We start from the raw sequence: 18,796 nt of genomic DNA, 5'->3' as shown, positions 1-18,796 counted from the left end.
ATATACCCGCAACCCAGGTACATGCCCTTGACCACATGCCCTTGACCGGAATCGAACCTGGGACCTTTCAGTCCGCAGGCCGACGCTCTATCCACTGAGCCAAACCGGTTTCGGCATGGGACTGCTTTTTATATTTCTTTCTCTTTCACCCCTTCTCAAAGAGGTAATTTGAGACTGTCAATTTTCCGATAGCTTGTGGTGTGATGACAGTATATTTGATTTGGGTTTAGACTGGTGTAAAGACCCTTTAGGCCTTGAGAGTAGCCATTAGCTTTAGCCCACATTCCAGAGAGGCCTGTACTAGGGTTTAGGACACAAATATAACTAAAAATAGAATTTTACCCTAATTCTTTTTGCAACTGTTCTTAAAAACATAATTCATACAGTCCTGGAGGAGTTTTGAGGTGACTATTGGGCCTTGTTAGAGTTTTGGTATTTTTAAGGAATATAGTAAATATAATAAAATTCTATTTTGGGGCACGTAATTTATAGTGCAAATTACAGTATTTAGTATTATATATCAGATGGCATAGAGATCAGTCTTTGAAGCCAGGCTGCTTGGATTCAAATTCCAATTCTTTAATTTATTAGTTGGGTGACCTTGTGCAAGTCACTTTATGTGTCTCAGTTTTCATATCTTGAAAGATAGGGTAATTATTGTGAACTACATCATAGATTATTTTGAAGAGCAAATTGATTTATATAAAGTGCTTTTAAATACGCGTAGCACATAGATGCTGATAGGTGTATCTATCTTTATTATTTTTATTATTAAGCTTATATCTGTAAAATACTCAAAACTGTGAAGTATAAAAAAGACTACAGTAAATTCTTATTAAATTATTAATAACAAAAACTGAAAGCTTATACTTTCTATTTTAATAACAGACTCCCCAAGAGTTTTGCTAATATTTAGAAAGGCTAAGTGGCAAGTTTAGGTGCAGTACTTAACTTACTGACAAGCCTGGTTAATGAAGAGGAAAATATAGTGACTAACTATAGTGTTACTTCCCCACCTTCCCAATACATTCAGTAGCCTTATAGCTGTGTACACCAAACTCAACACTTATCATAGGCCATTTGATCACTGGCCAATAAATGCATCATTAAATTAAAATATTTGGAAACTGGGAACTGTCAAACCAGAAACTAAAATCACATGAAATTATATATCATCCATAGGTACATAGCAGATTTGATTTTTTACTACACAGATATATGCAACATATAGCCAATCATTTTAAAGCAGAGAATCTTTTAAAATATAGTCCGGCCGGTGTGGGTAAGTGGTTGAGCATCAACCTATGAACCAGGAGGTCACAGTTTAATTCTTGGTCAGGGCGCATGCTAGGATTGTGGCTCGATCCCCAGTAGGGGGCGTGCGGGAGGCAGCTGATCAATTATTCTTTCTCATCATTGATATTTCTATCTCTCTCTCCCTCTCCCTTCCTTGCTGAAATCAATAAAAATAATATATTTAAAAAAATAAAAGAAATATAGTCCCAGCTGGGTGGCCTAGCTGGTTGGAGTGTCTTCCCATACACCAAAAGGTGGCAGTTTGACTCCCAGTCAGGGTACATACCCAGGTTGCAGGTTTGAGGCTCACATGGGAGGCAACCAATTGATGTTTCTATCTCACATCGATGTTTCTCTTTCCCTCCCTCTATCTCTCTAAAAATTAAAGCAAAGATGTATAAAGAATAATTTTCTATGGAACACATTTCAGAAATGTATTTTCTCTGAATTCTTTGCTCAATAATATAGTTTTTAAAAGTAAAACACAAAAGAATGTCTAACATTAGATGACCCCTGCTTTTTAAAACCACATAAATGATCTATGTGTTGGTCTATTCCCAAGGTGATTAAAGACCATAAAAACTCCACTAACCCCCCATTCTGCATGTGCACACACTTCCATACTCCTACTGGTTCTCTCTGTGTGTGTACCTGTTTGCATGTGCTCACTCATGAGATGGAAGAGGTGAAGTGGGATGGGAGTGCATGGGGTGGGGGTGTCACTCATCATAAAGGACCCCAGCCCTTGTAAAACTTCTCTCCTGGGGCTTGTGCGGATGCTAAGTAGGGGGTGGGATGAAAGGGAGGCGAGGTTAATCAGCAGAGGCCCCTAATATAAGCCTCTTCTTTAGCCTGTGTGTGTGTGTGCTCATGTGAGCTCACTTTGTATATTATTTGAGCCTTCTGCCTTAGTCTATTTTAAATGAGATGTGTGTTTTTTTAAGCCTTTCATTACTAGTTTTATTTAAGTATAATTGGTATACAAATTAGTTTCAGGCATGGAATATACTGATTGGACATTTATAAATCTTACAATGTGATCATCACACTTAGTCTAATAATCATCCATCACTGTGAAAACTGATCACAATTTTCCATATTGCCCTTCACCTTTTTCAACCATCCTCCCAACTCTTATCTACTCTGGAAACCATTTTTCAATAAGTCTGTTTTTGTTTTACTTCATATTCCACATATAAGTGAAATCATATGGTACAGGCAGTCCTTGGGTTATGTCGGACTTGACGTATGTTGTTTCATGGTTACGTCACCATTTCCCATTTATTTATAAAAAAAAGTTCCATCATTTTGACGTATGTACATATGTGCTTAATGTTTTTTATTATTTATTTACTACAAGTAAAGGTCAGGAATTGTTATCTTTCTTTGAAAATTTTTTTTACTGTTTCACTTCATTACTGCTGTGTATGTGCTCCATGTGAGTGACGTAGGTGCTTATGTAGGTGGGTACCGACTTACGGCGAAAATTGCGTTATGTCACACTGTAAGAACGGATCTCCAATGTAACCTGAGGACCTACTGTATATACATATTCAAGAATATTGAGTTCCACGAGCACTGGGCAGAGGCAGAGGGAGAGAGAGAGATAGACGAGGCGAGGAGGAAATCTCAGGGAGTAGGAGTTGGGGAGCCCTTCTGTGCCACAGAAAATTTCCAAAGAGAGTGAAGGAAGACTTTCTGGAAGAGGAAGGCTTTACTGATAGGAAAATGATCAAAGTCTGTAGAAATATTATACTATCTTTTGGAGAGATTAAAGGAAGGAAATAATAAAGATTAGAGAAGAAATAAATGACATAGAGACTAAAGAAAAACAATACAAAAAAATCAATGAAACAAGAGCTGGTTCTGCTGCATTCATTTGCAGCAAGGGTTCAGGATCTGAAGAAGGAGCCACACACAAATGAAAACACTAGAAAAGAAATATGAATTTAGAAGGCATGGGGGGGGGGGGGCAAGCAGAAAACTTCCCTCTAGTGGAGAAGCTCTCTGAAAACTGGGTCCAGTCTGCTTTTTATTCACTTGAATACACATTTTCCCTTTAGGAATGCAAACAGGCATATCAAAGGTAAAGTTTGGTAACAGTAAAAGGATTATCAGGTTAGGGGATTGCCTTGAGCAGTTTGGTCAACAGCAGGACAATATTATGCTGATTATCAGCCCTGCTGAATGTAAAAGTCCATTGGCCTTCCAGTGGGATTTTTGGCATTAATATGCTAACTACTGTTGGTCTTTGCCTCCAGCATTTTACCCTTTTTGTTTTCTTAATAAGTCTAGAAAAGTGTATGCCACCTGCAGGGCTTGAGTCATTTTAAGACTTTTCATTCCGCATCTGCAGACTAGAATTAAACATATAAGAACAAGAATGAGACAGACAATTGTGGTTATGCTAAGAGTCAAATGTAGGGAGATCAAATGAAAAGGATTGAGTTCTTTCATGTCCTTTTTAAATTGCTGCCAGGCATCAAAGGAACTAGTTTGCAGTAGGCTCCTTTCTGGGCCATCAAGTGCTTTATGGGTCCCCTTCTCAATCACTGTCCCTTGTGACATGACAGCAATGATATTCGAGTTCTGGATGGTGGACAAACGGTGGGCAATGACCATCTTTGGCTTTGTCCATGGCAAACTGCACCATCATACAACTGGTGACTGCTAGCATGGCAAGGCTTCTTCACCATCCCAGGTCATCTCTGGACTGTTTCTCCTCGGTCTCATTCTCCTCCCATTTCTTATCTTCAGCATGTTGCTTGGGGCTATTGCTATCTGTGGCTGGAGTAGTAGATTGTCTGCAGCTGCAGGTACAGGGTGTCTAGTCAGTTCCTCTCTCGGATCCCTGTTGAATGTTCCTTGCAGAAATCTGCATGGGCTTGTAGGAGTTTTCTGGAAATACACAAGCATATCCTTGACCAAAGGTTAACAAGGGGTCAGGCCCTTCCATAAACCAGACTTTGGATCTTTCCATTTAACCAGACCATTTTCCTTTGGCTTATTTTGACACCAATGTAATTCCATGGGTGTCTTGCCATCAGTGTTACAAGTGAAAAAATTTGAAGTAATTAAGGCTTGGTGTAGTTTACTTACAGGAGATTTCTCCACTATTCCCCCTTTTTGTTTTTCAAGTTGGGATTTTAGCCACTGATGTTGGCATTCTATAATTGCCTTTCCTTGGGAATTATATGGTATTTCCGTAATGTGCTGAATTTTCCATTTTTACAAAATTGCTGGAAATGACATCTGCTTAAATAGCATAAGTAGACTTTGGTCATTGAGCCATTTTAATTGAGTAGTCTTTTTTTTTAATATATTTTTTATTGATTAAGATATTACATATGTGTCCTTGTCCCCACATTACCCTCTACCCCCCACCCCCCCACCCCCGCTCATGCCCTCACCCCCCCGTTGTCCATGTCCATTGATTAGGCCTATATGCTTGCATATAAGTCCTTTGGTTGATCTTTCCCCCGTACCCCCACCCTCCCCTACCTTCCCTCCAAGTCCCGACAGTCCAATCAATGCCTCTCCGTCTCTGGATCAGTCCTTGTTCATCAGCTTATGTTGTTCATTATATTCCACAAATGAGTGAGATCATGTGGTATTTATCCGCTCTCAAGTTCCATCCATGCTGTGGCAAATGGTAAGAGTTCCTTTTTCTTCTTCCTCTTCTTAAAGAATACCTTTCAGCATTTCATATAATGCTGGTTTGGTGGTGATGAACTCCTTTAGCTTTTTCTTATCCGTGAAGCTCTTTATCTGACCTTCTATTCTGAATGATAGCTTTGCTGGATAAAGTAATCTTGGTTGCAGGTTCTTGCTATTCATCACTTTGAATATTTCTTGCCAGTCTCTTCTGGCCTGCATGGTTTCTGTTGAGAAATCAGCTGACAGTCGTATGGGTACTCCCTTGTAGGTAACTGACTGTCTTTCTCTTGCTGCTTTTAAGATTCTCTCTTTATCTTTTGCTCTTGGCATTTTAATTATGATGTGTCTTGGTGTGGTCCTCCTTGGATTCCTTTTGTTTGGGGTTCTCTGCGCTTCCTGGACTTGTAAGTCCATTTCTTTCACCAGGTAGGGGAAGTTTTCTGTCATTATTTCTTCAAAAAGGTTTTCAATATCTTGCCCTCTCTCTTCTTCTGGTACCCCTATAATTCTGATGTTGGTACGCTTGAAGTTGTCCCAGAGGTTCCTTACACTATCTTCATATTTTTGGAATCTCTTTTCTTTTTTCTTTTTCGGTTGGGTATTTTTTGTTTCTTTGTATTTCAAATCTTTGACTTGATTCTTGAGATCCTCTTGTCTGCTGCTGGATCTCTGTAAATTATTCTTTATTTCAGTCAGTGTATGCTTAATTTCTAGTTGGTCCTTTTTCATGTCCTCCATGGTCTCCCTATACTTATTGAGGGATTCATTAAATTTATCGGCGGTTTCCATAAAATTCTTGAAAAACCTTATAAACGTGGCCTTGAACTCTATGTCCAATCGTTTGCTTTCCTCCATTTCTGCCATTTGTGACCTGTTTCTTTGTCTCCGCATTTTGGCAGCTTCCCTGTGTTGATAGAGTGGCCCTGTGCGCCAGGTGTCCTGTAGGGCCCAGTAGCTCAGCCTCCCCAGTTACCTGGGGTGGACACTCTTGGTGCACTCTTGGTGCCTTGGTTGTTGTAGAATCACTGGGAGGAATTGACCTCCAGGCCAATTGGCTGTGAGAATCAGCTGTGTCTAAAGTGGGAGAACTTCTGTGCTGAAGACACCCTTCTGGGGCAAGACTTGCTTCAGTGGGGCTTTGGTGCTCACTGAGTCTGCTCCTTGAGTGTGTCCCTTATGGATCTGAGGAGTTGCAGTCTGGATGGACCCCCTCTGACCACTGGGTACAGTGGCTCCTGGATCTAAGGAGGTGCTAATTCAGCCTCTGCCTGAGGCCATACAGCAGGAGCCACGAAGAGGCTCAGCTGTGAATCAATGCAAGCCGCTGGGGGGCCTTGGGCCTTCTCTTGGAAGTTCAGGGTCTGCCTGGTTCGGCTGCAGTTAGGTACATTCACATGCAAAAGCCTCTGCCGCAGCCTGGGTGGGGCGGGGTCTCAGGGAGTCAAAGGGCGGAGAAGCAGCTATGGCCGATTCTCTGCCCGGAGTCGCGCGTCTCAGTGTCCCGGTAACGGCTGCAAGCACCTCTGAGGGAAAGCCGCCCTCAAGTTCGCCCGCTGCCGGACAGACCAGCCTCTCCCCGTATGAGACCTGGGTCCCCAGAGACTTCCCGGAACCGGAGTTCAGAGCAGTCAGGAGCCTGTGATTCAAAAAGACAGCCGCGTCCTCAGGTGCTACCCCCTTTCCTCGCGCGCGCGCGAGCCGCCGTACCTCTGCACTTCACCTCCGCAGCTCCTCTGACTCTCAGCGTGCTTTTCTTTCCTTCTAGTTGTAGAATTTACACTCAGCCAGCCTTCCTGTTGTTCTGGATGATGTTTGCTCAGTCCTTTGCGGTAATTTTCGATTGTTGTGTGAGGCGACAATTTCCCGGTGTTTACCTATGCTGCCATCTTAGTTGCTTCCCAATTGAGTAGTCTTAATTCTATTTACCAGGCCAGCAGCATAGGCAGAATTAGAAATAATATTAAGAGACTCTTGGAAATCCTGCAATGCAGCCTTGATGGCTTCTAATTTAATTCTTTGCACAGAAGTATGATTGGTCTGGATGACTCGGTCTGAATTCATTGCATGATAAGCAGCTTTACCATTAGATGAACCATCAGTAAAAACAGTTCATGCTTTAAGAATAGATTCCTGCCTAGTATTTTTTGGTATAATAATAGGGGTGTAATATAAAAATTGTAGTAATTTGTTTTTTGTAGGTGACAACTAAGTTCCCCTGAATATTCACTTAAAATAAGATAATTTGCCAATTTAAATTAGTCTGAAATAAGGTTTATTTTCTAACTTCATTTGTCCTTGGGTGTGGACAGTAAATGACACTAATTGGATTTCTGCTATCAGTCTTTTTGAGTATATTGACATAAGCTTTGTTTAGGGAGGCAAAATGCAAATTATTTACTTTTAAGTGTCCTTGGTTTAGGGAAGATAGGATTTACCAGATGGCCCCAAACTGCTTGGCATTCATACATGTATTTTTTAGATGGTTGCAAACTGCTGTTACATGCGAGCCATAAAATTAGAAAATGATTCTGTAGGTCTTTACATATCCTATATAATAAAAGGCTAATATGCAAATTGACTGAATGGCAGAATGACTGGTTGCTGTGACACACACTGACTACCAGGGGGCAAACTCTCAATGCAGGAGCTGCCCCCTGTTGGTCAGTGTGCTCCCACAAGGGGAGCACTGTTTAGCTAGAAGCCAGGCTCATGGCTGGTGAGCACAGTGGCGGTGGTGGGAGCCTCTCATGCCTCTGTGGCAGTGCTAAGGATGTCTGACTTATGGCTTAGAGCAGAGGGGGCCTAAACCATCAGTCAGACATCCCCCAAGGGCTCCCAGACTGCGACAGGGTACAGGCCAGGCTGAGGGACCCCCCCTCCAGTGACAAATTTCATGCTCTGGGCCTCTAGTACTTAATAAAAGCTTTCATAGGATCCCTAAGTATATTGAATAAATTTGTCATTTCTCCTGTAGAGATTTTTAGATAAGGTCTTAACTAATTAATGTCCTCTAATAATTTTTAAAAGTCATTTAAGGTCTTAAGGCAGTCTTTTTATATTTCTATGTTTTAAGGCCTAATACATTGATTTTTAATTACCATTCCTAGATATTTAAAGAGTGTCACCCTCTGTATTTTTTTCTAGAGCAGTGGTTGGCAAACTATGGCTCGCGAGCCACATGCGGCTCTTTGGCCCTTTGAGTGTGGATCTTCCACAAAATACCGACTTCTGCGCATGGGCCACGAAGTTTCAATCGCACTGTACGTGCGCGCCCGCACGTGGCATTTTGTGGAAGAGCCACACTCAAGGGGCCAAAGAGCCGCATGTGGCTCGCGAGCCGCAGTTTGCCGACCACGGGACTAGGGGGTTAGAAATAAGGCTGGAAAGGTCATCAAGTGCTCAATAATAAAAGGCCCTGAATTTCAAGCCATAGATTGTCTACTTCATATTGAAGGTAAAATAGTACCACGGACAAATTTCATGAAAACTTATAATGTTTTAGATGCTTTTTATAGCTGCAATGTAGAAGGAATATTAGGAGTGATTGAGGCTGGGAGCAGAGCTTAATTAGAGGATAATGTAATATTCTATTTATACCCTCTGTCCTTAATTACAGGGATAACACTTCTACCTTGACCTAAAAGTAAGGTCTGTATAATAGTCTTAAGTAGCATACATGAACTTGTTTCTTCTACCAATGCAGAGATTTTGTTTACTTTACTTTGCAGAGTTTGTAAAAATGTCTTCATTCTAAGTGGTTCCATAAAGATGGTCTTTCTTCTTCTTTTAAAATCACCATTTCTGACCCCTATCTTAATATGTAAGTTTTAATTCACAGCCTGTGCTAGAATAAGAAATATTAAATGCTTTTCCCTGGGGGAAAAACAATTCAAATGTAAAATTATTTACCATAGAGTTCAGTTTAATGGGGGAAAAACATAGGAACTACTTTAATATCTAAAATGAGGACACTCTATAAGAAGATTCTCGGAGAAACTAAGATGGCGGCATAGATAAACACCGGGAAATTTCTGCTTCCCACAACAATCGATAAATGCATCAGAAACACAAGGTGGACATCATCCAGAGCTACAGGAGGGCTGGCTGAGTGTAAATTCTACAACTAGAAGGAGAGAAAAGCACACTGCGAGCGGGAGGAGCTGCGGAGGTGGCGTGCAGAGGTACGGGGGCTCGCGCGCGCGCGGAAAGGGTCTGGCACCTGAGGACACGGCTGTCTTTTTGAATCCGGAGGGAGACACAAGCTCCCGACGGCTCTGAAATCCGGTTCCGGGAAGTCTCTGGGGACCCAGGGCTCATACGGGGAAATACTGGACTGTCTGGCAGCGGGCGAGCTTGAGAGCGGCTTTCCCTCAGAGGTGCTTGCAGCCGTTGCAGGGACACTGGGACTCGCGACTCCTTAGGGCAGGGCTGAGGCTCCGCCATAGCTGCTTTCTCAGCCCTTTGATTCCTTGAGACCCCGCCCCACCCAGGCTGCGGCAGAGGCTTTTGCATATGAATGCCCCGGCCATTTGCAACCTGTAATTACCTAACAGCAGCCGGGCCAGATAGACTCAGAGCTTCCAAGAGAAGGCCCAGGCCCCACAGCGGCTTGCATTGCTACACAGCTGAGCATCATCAGGGCAGCTGATTCTCGCTGCCAATTGCCCTGGAGGTCAATTCCTCCCAGTGATCCTACAACAACCAAGGCATAGCTACAACAAGACTGTGCACAAAGCCCACGAGGGGGTGCACCAAGAGTGTCCACCTCAGGTAACTGGGGAGGCTGAGCTACTGGGCCATACAGGACACCTAGCACACAAAGCCACTCTATCAACACAGGGAAGCAACCAAAATGCGGAGACAAAGAAACAGGTCACAAATGGCAGAAATGGAGGAAAGCAAACGATTGGATATAGAGTTTAAGGCCACGGTTATAAGGTTTTTCAAGAATTTTATGGAAACCGCCGATAAATTTAATGAATCCCTCAATAAGTATAGGGAGACCATGGAGGACATGAAAAAGGACCAACTAGAAATTAAGCATACACTGACTGAAATAAAGAATAATTTACAGAGATCCAGCAGCAGAAAAGAGGATCCCAAGAATCAAGTCAAAGATTTGAAATACAAAGAAACAAAAAATACCCAACCGAAAAAGAAAAAAGAAAAGAGATTCCAAAAATATGAAGATAGTGTAAGGAACCTCTGGGACAACTTCAAGCGTACCAACATCAGAATTATAGGGGTACCAGAAGGAGAGAGAGGGCAAGATATTGAAAACCTTTTTGAAGAAATAATGACAGAAAACTTCCCCTACCTGGTGAAAGAAATGGACTTACAAGTCCAGGAAGCGCAGAGAACCCCAAACAAAAGGAATCCAAGGAGGACCACACCAAGACACATCATAATTAAAATGCCAAGAGCAAAAGATAAAGAGAGAATCTTAAAAGCAGCAAGAGAAAGACAGTCAGTTACCTACAAGGGAGTACCCATACGACTGTCAGCTGATTTCTCAACAGAAACCATGCAGGCCAGAAGAGAGTGGCAAGAAATATTCAAAGTGATGAATAGCAAGAACCTGCAACCAAGATTACTTTATCCAGCAAAGCTATCATTCAGAATAGAAGGTCAGATAAAGAGCTTCACGGATAAGAAAAAGCTAAAGGAGTTCATCACCACCAAACCAGCATTATATGAAATGCTGAAAGGTATTCTTTAAGAAGAGGAAGAAGAAAAAGGAACTCTTACCATTTGCCACAGCATGGATGGAACTTGAGAGCGGATAAATACCACAGGATCTCACTCATTTGTGGAATATAATGAACAACATAAGCTGATGAACAAGGACTGATCCAGAGACGGAGAGGCATTGATTGGACTGTCGGGACTTGGAGGGAAGGTAGGGGAGGGTGGGGGTAAGGGGGAAAGATCAACCAAAGGACTTATATGCAAGCATATAGGCCTAATCAATGGACATGGACAACGGAGGGGTAAGGGCATGAGCGGGGGTGGGGGGGTGGGGGGTAGAGGGTAACGTGGGGACAAGGACACATATGTAATATCTTAATCAATAAAAATATATTAAAAAAAAAAAGAAGATTCTCATTCTATGCAATGCTGGTGAGTTGTAGAAGAAAAATGATAGACATAGATGTTTTAGGTATGTTTAACATATGCTGAAAAGCAAATTATGGGATAAAATATATTTAGTATGATTCTATTATTGTCTTAAATGCTTATTGATGAATAGTGAAAGCTTGTAAAAGTATAGAAAATATTATGTCTGAAGTGGTTTTTATCTATATCTTAATGTGTTTGATCTCATTATTAAGAAAATAAATGTACTTGTAAAGTGAAGCAAAAGAAAAATGTGCAAGCCATTTAAATTTCACAAAACTTAAAAAATATGTTGACTAAGAGACTTCTGGTAAATGTGGTCCTTGTATCCTCCCACAATCACATCAAAATTACAACTAAACTACAGAACAACCATCATTCAGAACCACCTTAAATCTGGCTGAAAAGAAGTCCTATAACTAAGGAAACAAAAAAGGAAGCCACATAGAGACTGGTAGGAGGAGTAGAAATTTTGAAAGGGTTTGTCCCAGACCCATGTGTGTCAGATAAAAATCAGGAGGCATACTCAGTTGTGGAGGTCCCCTCTTAGGAGCGAGGAAACACAGCTCCACACTAGGCTTCCAATCCCAGGGTTCCATTGCCAGAAAGAGAAGTTCCCATAACTTCTGGCTGGGAAAACCGGTGGGGATTGTGGTTGAGTGAGACAGAGGGCTGCTGGAGTTCTCTTAAAGGGCTCATACATGGACTTACTTGGACTTAGTCCCTCTGAGTTCCAGTGCTGGGATAGCAGCTCAAAAAGCAACAGGAACATACAGAGAGTAACTGGATTGTCTAGCATCAGGGAGAGAACTGGAGGGGCAGCTTTCATCCAGACAGAAGTGCTGACAGAGGCTATTGTTCCCTTTCTGAGCCCTTGCCTCACAGAGCCAGCAGATGGATGACATAGCTGAGTCTCCATCAGTCTATCACTGTTCATCCCACTCTAGTGATTCCCTGCATCCTCTCCCCACCCAACTTGCAAACTCACCCAAGCTGTTTTCAGGAGCTTTACCATAGCAATGGCCTGTTTTGGCTCATGCTGTGGACTTTCCTAAAATCTCTCAACCAAACAGCAACTGGCCTTTGCAAGTCCCACATCTCTGGCCACTCCCTAATTAGGCCAGTGGTTGGCAAACTGCGGCTCCCGAGCCACATGCGGCTCTTTGGCCCCTTGAGTGTGGCTCTTCCTAAGCCTTAGGAGTACCCTAATTAAGTTAAAACAATGTACCTACCTATATAGTTTAAGTTTAAAAAATTTGGCTCTCAAAAGAAATTTCAATCGTTGTACTGTTGATATTTGGTTCTGTTGACTAATGAGCTTGCCGACCACTGCCCTAGGCCGTTGACCTTGGGTCAAAGCTTGGTGTCTCCTGGGCACCTCCAAGTCCAGCACAAGTAGCAGCCATCTGCAGCTCATGCCAGGGGTACCTAGGGAGAACACAAGTGGTGGCTTATCTTGCCCTGTACCTTCCAAGAGGCTCCAGAACCAGCACACCTGGTGGACAACTTCATAGCATATCAACGCATCACCCAACCACCACCATAAGTGACACACTTAAGGTGTGGACTCATTAGGCACTAGAGACCTGCTGAAATAAGTCCTGCTCTATGGGGTGGGCCCCTGCACAACTGATTCTCCATGGTGGTCACAGAAAGTCCTTGTAGCCTATAAACCTGGGAATAAATCCCTGTCTTTGACGTACCAACAGCAATCAAGGCTCAACTACAACTGGAGAATATAGACAGCCCACACAGAGGGGGCACATCTTGTGTGTACATCTCAAATGAACAGGGAGGCTGTGCCACTGGACCCTACAGGACATCCACTACCTTACTCCATATTACCAAGCCCAGGCAACATTGTAGCTTTACCTAATACACAGAAATAAACATAGGGAGGCTGCCAAAATAAGGACATAAAGAACCATGTCTCAAATAAAAGAATAGAACTAAACTCCAGAAAAAGAAATAAACAAAATGGAGACAAACAACCTACTAGATGCAGAGTTCAAAAACACTGGTTATAGCCCTAGCCAGTTTGGCTCAATGGATAGAGCATTTACCTGCAGACTGAAGGGTCCCGGATTTGATTCTGGTCAAGGGCGTGGACCTTGGTTGCAGGCTCCCGGACCTGATCAGGGGCATGTAGGAGGCAACCAATTGATGTGTCTCTCTCACATAAATGCTTCTCTCTGTCTCTCCCTGTCCCTTCCACTCTCTCTAAAAAGTCAATGGGAAAAACATCCTTGGGTGAGGATTAAAACAAAACAAACAAAAAAACAAAACAAAAAACAAAAAAAACATTGGTTATAAAGATGTTCTGAAATTAGGTGAAGCGTAGATGAACTTAGTAAGAACCTCAATAGCATAAAAAGGACCATTCAGAAATGAAAGATGCATGAACTGAAATAAAGAATAATTTATAGGAAATCAACAATAGAGTAGATGAACCTGAAAATCAAATCAGTATTTAAAATATAAGGAAGCAATAAAACACCCAATGAGAATAGCAAAAAGAAAAAAAGAATTTTAAAACATGAGGACCGTGTAAGGAGCCCCTGGAATAACTTCAAACAGACCAACATTCACATCATGGTCATCCTAGAAGGAAAAGAGACAGAGCAAGGAATTGAAAACCTATTTGAAAAAAATAATGCCAGTAAACATTCCTAACGTGATCTAGGAAATAGACATAGAAGTCCAGAAAGTGCAGAATCCCAAACAAGATGAACCCAAAAAGGCCTACACCAAGATACATCATAATTAAAATGCAAAAGTTTAAAGATAAAAAGATAATCTTAAAAGCAGCAAGAGAAAAGCAGTGAGTTACCTACAAGGGAGCTCTCATTAGACTGCCAGCTGATTTCTCAGCAAAAACTTTGCAGGTCAGAGGGAATGGCAAGAAATACTCAAAGTGATGAAAAACAAGGACCCACAGCCAAGATTATCCAGCAAAGTTATAATTTAGAATTGAAAGCTGGATAAAGAGCTTCCCAGACAAAGGAGTTCATCACCACTAAACCAGTATTACATAAACTGTTAAAGGATCTTCTATAACAAGAAGAATAAAAAGATAACATATATGAACAGTAAAACAGCAACAAATATACATCTATCAAAATTGAATCTAAAAACATAATAAATGAACAGGCAGAGCAGAAACAGACTCGTAGATACAGAGAATATTTTGATGGTTGCCAGATGGGAGGGCGTTTGGGTGGATGGGTGAAAAAGGTGACGGTATTAAGAAATATAAATTGATAGTTACAGAATAGTCATGGGAATATAAAGTACAGCATAGGGAATATTGTCAATAATATTCTAATAACTATGGATACCATCAGATAGGTACAGATTTATTGGAATGATCACTTGGTAAGTTATACAATGTCTAATCACTGAAACTAATATAATATTGTATGTCAACTATAATTGAAAAATTAAAAATGATTTAAAATATTTTGTAGGAAAAAAGTACTAAAAATATGTTGAACAACTTAAAAAAGCTGATCACGTATCTATGTACTCTTTTACATTACTGGTTGATGTAAACTTTGAGAAATATTTGGCAACACACCAAAAAAAATATTTGACATGTCCATATTTCTATCATCCTGCAATTACAATAGTAAGTAACAGAAAGCAATAAAATATCCCAAGACATTTAGGTACAGAGGTTTTCATTATACAATTGATCTTACACACAAATTATTAGAACCATTTAAAACATATTTCAAGGAAGCTTGGTTATATAAATTATTCATCCTAGTGATGGTATATTATTAAACAACATAATTAAGAATATATTTAATGATTTATAAATATGGTCCCAGAGAACAGTAACAGTGAAAATACCCTGCAATGAAACAATGCATAGTTTATTAATCAATATAAAGGTATGTAGATCTATTTATTAAAATTGTATTTTGTCAAGTACTGGTATTAGGAGTTATATTAGGATTTTAACTTTGTTTAATTACACTAACAATTTCAAAATATTTTCTATTGTAATCATGTACAATTTATATATGTTTAAAATATATTAAAAAACCCTCCTGTTTCCCAGATAAAATGATGATCAAATACAGAAATAATTGTAATACCAAGTGAAGAAAATAATACAGGTACCCAGGTACAGTTAAAATTCTGATCCACCTTATAAAGATAAACATCCTTTCATTATAGATGGCCATTTAATATTGCTTTCCCTGCCACACTGCCCGTATTTTGATACTTTCATTTTTCTTTAGCAATGTTAGTTCAGGAAATGACCTTGAAAGGCAGCAAGATTTGTGCCCTACGATGCACTTAGTGAGCTTTATTTGGAAGAAGAAAAAACTACCAATAACTTAGATGCAGGAAGAAATACACGCACACACACACACACACACGTACACACAAACACAGATATATAGACATGTAAATGCATCTATCTGTCTACTGAACTATCAATTAAATGGAATACTAATAGCCAGAGAAAATATTTTAAAGGTATCTTTAATGACATAAAATGAAGTTCAAGAATATGCATGTGTGTCTATATGCAAATAAACACTATATGTGTGAAAACCAAATATAAAAACATTATGTACATTATTATATACATATATGACATTTGCATAAGAAAAATACGAGATGAGCACAGTCAAAATATTTTAGGAAGTTTTTGGAAAATATCAATGGGCACAGATGAAAATGACTCAGGAAGGTATGGGTGGTCATGAAGATTGATTACTGGTGACATTAGTTTGTTTTTGCTACCTGGTCTGCTTTCTGACTTTTTTTCTGCAATGAAGCTGAATTATTTTTTAACAATGAGGAAAATGGCAGGAAGTAGGCACAGGGGAAGGAAGTGATAAACAGTATTTAAATCCAGCAAAACAACCAAGGACAGCAAAATGCCATTTTTAGCTCATCAAGCTGGCCAACACACACACACACACACACACACACACACACACACACACACACACACACAAACACGGGCACGTACGTGCGCGCACGCGCACACACACATATCAATTACAGTGACCAGGAAATGGGCATACTCTGTTTTACTAGCTGCACTGACTGGCATAAATGCAAATCGGTACAATATTTATGAAGGGGCCATTTGGCAACACACCGGAAAAGTCTTTAAAATGTCCATGTGTGGATCCTTCGAGTCCACAATTAAGATGACCGTAGGGTATGCCAGCGGAGATTTGGCTTGACAAGGAAGGAGTCACTCATCAGAGACTCAGTGTTGGGGTTAAACACAAGGAAAGAACTAGGCACCACCTGAATGTCCAACAATGAGGAACGGTTACAGAAATGTTAAGGTGCGTGGATACACCTGCAGGCACTGAAGATGAGTTTCAGAAGCCTGTTGTATAACATGGAAAGACGTTCAGTGTGTTGATTTCTGTTTGGTTTTAGTTTTTGAAAAAAAAGCAGGTTAAGAAACACCACATACATGAACCGTTGTATAACAGTATGTGAAAAGGGAAGGTGAGGTGGGGGTGAGAACGGGAGGGAGAGAGAGAGAAAGAGAGAGAACCTGGAAAGGCAGCACACCAAAAAGGTAAAAGTGGTTGTCTCTGGGTAGCAGGATCATGGGGAGCCATTACTCTCTTGGTTTTCCCTCATCTGATTTCCTTCTCCTTTCTGAGGTTTCTACCATGAAATTGTATCACCTGTACAGTAAACAAAGAGAGAAAGTGCTTTTAAAACCAAACCACAAAGAGAAGAGGCAGCCTCTAATTTATCAAGTGGCACAGATAGCAAGATTAGTCACAGTGCCCTTGGTGGGGGAGGGGGGAGAGGAAAGAATGAAGAAGAGAGAGGGTGAAAGGGGAGGGAGGAGAGAGAGAGGGGGGAGAGAGAGAGGAGAGGGAGAGAGAGAGGAGAGTGGGAGGAAGAGGAGAGAGGGAGGGAGAGAGAGAGGAAAGAGGAAGATAGAGGAGAGAGGGAAGGAGAGAGAGAGGGAGAGGAGAGAAGGAGGGAGAGAGAAGAGAAAGAAAGGGAGAGAGAGAGGAGAGGGAGAGAGAGAGAAGAGAGGGGAGAGAGGGTGAGAGGGAGAAAGAGAAAGGAGAGAAGCAGAGGTGGAGAGAGAGAGGACAGAGGGAGAGAGAGGAGAGAGGGAGAGAGAGAGGGGAGAGGGGAGAGGGAGAGGGAAAGAGAGAAGAGAGGGCGGAGAGAAAGGTGAGAGGGAGAGAGAGAGGGGAGAGGGAGAGGGGAGGAGGAGAGAGGGAGAGGGAGAGGGAGAGGGAGAAGAGAAGAAGAGATGGAGAGAGAGAGGACAGAGGGAGAGAGAGGAGAGAAGGAGAGAGAGAGGGGAGAGGGAGAGAGAGGAGAGGGGGGGAGAGAGAGGGGAGAGGGAGAGAGGAAGAGAGAGACAGGAGAGAGGGAGGGAGAGAGGATAGGGAGGGAGAGAGGGAGGGAGAGGGAGAGAGATGGGGAGAGGGAGAGACAGGAGAGAGGAAGAGGGAGAGACAGGAGAGAGAGGGAGAGAGAGAGGACAGGGAGGGAGAGAGAGGGAGAAAGAGAGGAGAGGGAGGGAGAGAGGACATGGGGGGAGAAGAGCGAGGGAGAGGGAAAGAGAGGGGAGATGGGGGAGAGGAAGAGAGAGACAGGAGAGAGGGAGAGGGAGAGGGAAAGAGAGAGGAGATGGGGGAGAAGAGAGAGGGAGAGGAAGAGAGAGACAGGAGAGAGGGAGAGGGAGAGACAGGACAGAAGGAGAGAGAGACTAGAGAGGGAGAGAGAGAAGCACGGATCTGCACTCTCAATACAATACATGGCTGGTGGGTTAGGGGGGCAGAGAGGGGGCTGTAAACCGGGTGGGAGGCAAAGTTTGGCTCTGCTGGATGACTGGCTCCTGGGATGTCTTCATCGGAAGGTGGCCTCCTCGTCGGTGTCTTCCTCGAAATCCTTGACGTGAGCACTGGTGGACTGCCTGGCCCAAGCTCCTCTTTCAGCTTCTCGTTCCTTATGGGACTTGAATCTCCCAACGAAAATTTTGCGGTAGTTCAGGAACATGCCGTTCATCGTATCAATGGCCAGCTCGGCGGATTCCTGCTTCTGGAAGTGCACGAAACCGTAGCCCTTGGGCCCCTTTTCGTCGCAGGCCACTTTGCAAGAGAGGATGTTGCCAAAGGCCGAAAAGATGTTGTACAGCGCCTTGTTGTCGATGGCCTTGCCCAGGTTCTTGATGAAGACGTTGCCCACCCCGCTCTTGCGCAGCGAAGGGTCCCGCTGGGACCACATGATGCGCACTGGCCTGCCCTTGATGACATCAAAGTTCAGGGTCTCCAGGGCCCGCTTGGCGTCCACCGGTTGCTGGTAGTTGACATATGCGTAGCCCAACGAGCGGCGGGTGATCTTGTCTCTGCAAATGCGGATTGAGAGGATAGGCCCTGCCGGGCTGAACTTCTCGTACAGCATTGCCTCTGTCACCTCAGGGTGCAGGTCTCCCACGTACAGTGAGGCCATAGGAAAGTCCGGGTTCTCCTCGGAACTCCCGCCCCTCTCTGCGTTTGCGGTGGCAGCCGCCGCCGCCGCCGCCGCCGCCGCCGCCGCCGCCGCCGCCTCTGCATGCTCATCCGCATCCTCCTCCTCCTCCAAGGGGGGCGCCACAGGCTCTGCTGCTGCAGCGGCTTGGGCCGCGCTGGCTTCTGCCACCACCACGGCTGCTGCCTCCAGAGCGGCCTCCACCTCCTCCCCGGCCAGGGCGGCTGCCGCCTCCCCC

At 42.8% G+C, this 18,796-nt stretch overlaps 1 protein-coding gene and 1 pseudogene across 1 annotated transcript; both read right to left on the bottom strand.

The window, feature by feature from the left end:
* Window positions 1-3,749: 3,749 nt before the first annotated feature.
* LOC118653489 lies at window positions 3,750-4,212 on the bottom strand (annotated as a pseudogene).
* A 13,485-nt stretch (window positions 4,213-17,697) lies between these two features.
* On the bottom strand, window positions 17,698-18,780 carry LOC118654003 (polyadenylate-binding protein 1-like 2). Its single transcript, XM_036305083.1, has one exon. The coding sequence runs from the start codon at window positions 18,538-18,540 to the stop codon at window positions 17,938-17,940; it is 603 nt and encodes a 200-aa protein (XP_036160976.1). The 5' UTR covers window positions 18,541-18,780; the 3' UTR covers window positions 17,698-17,937.
* Between the last annotated feature and the right edge of the window lie 16 nt (window positions 18,781-18,796).

The sequence above is a fragment of the Myotis myotis genome, unplaced genomic scaffold, assembly GCF_014108235.1.
Source record: "Myotis myotis isolate mMyoMyo1 unplaced genomic scaffold, mMyoMyo1.p scaffold_m19_p_4, whole genome shotgun sequence".
Classification (NCBI taxonomy): Eukaryota; Metazoa; Chordata; class Mammalia; order Chiroptera; family Vespertilionidae; genus Myotis; species Myotis myotis.
This window is presented reverse-complemented; position numbering and strand designations above follow the sequence as displayed.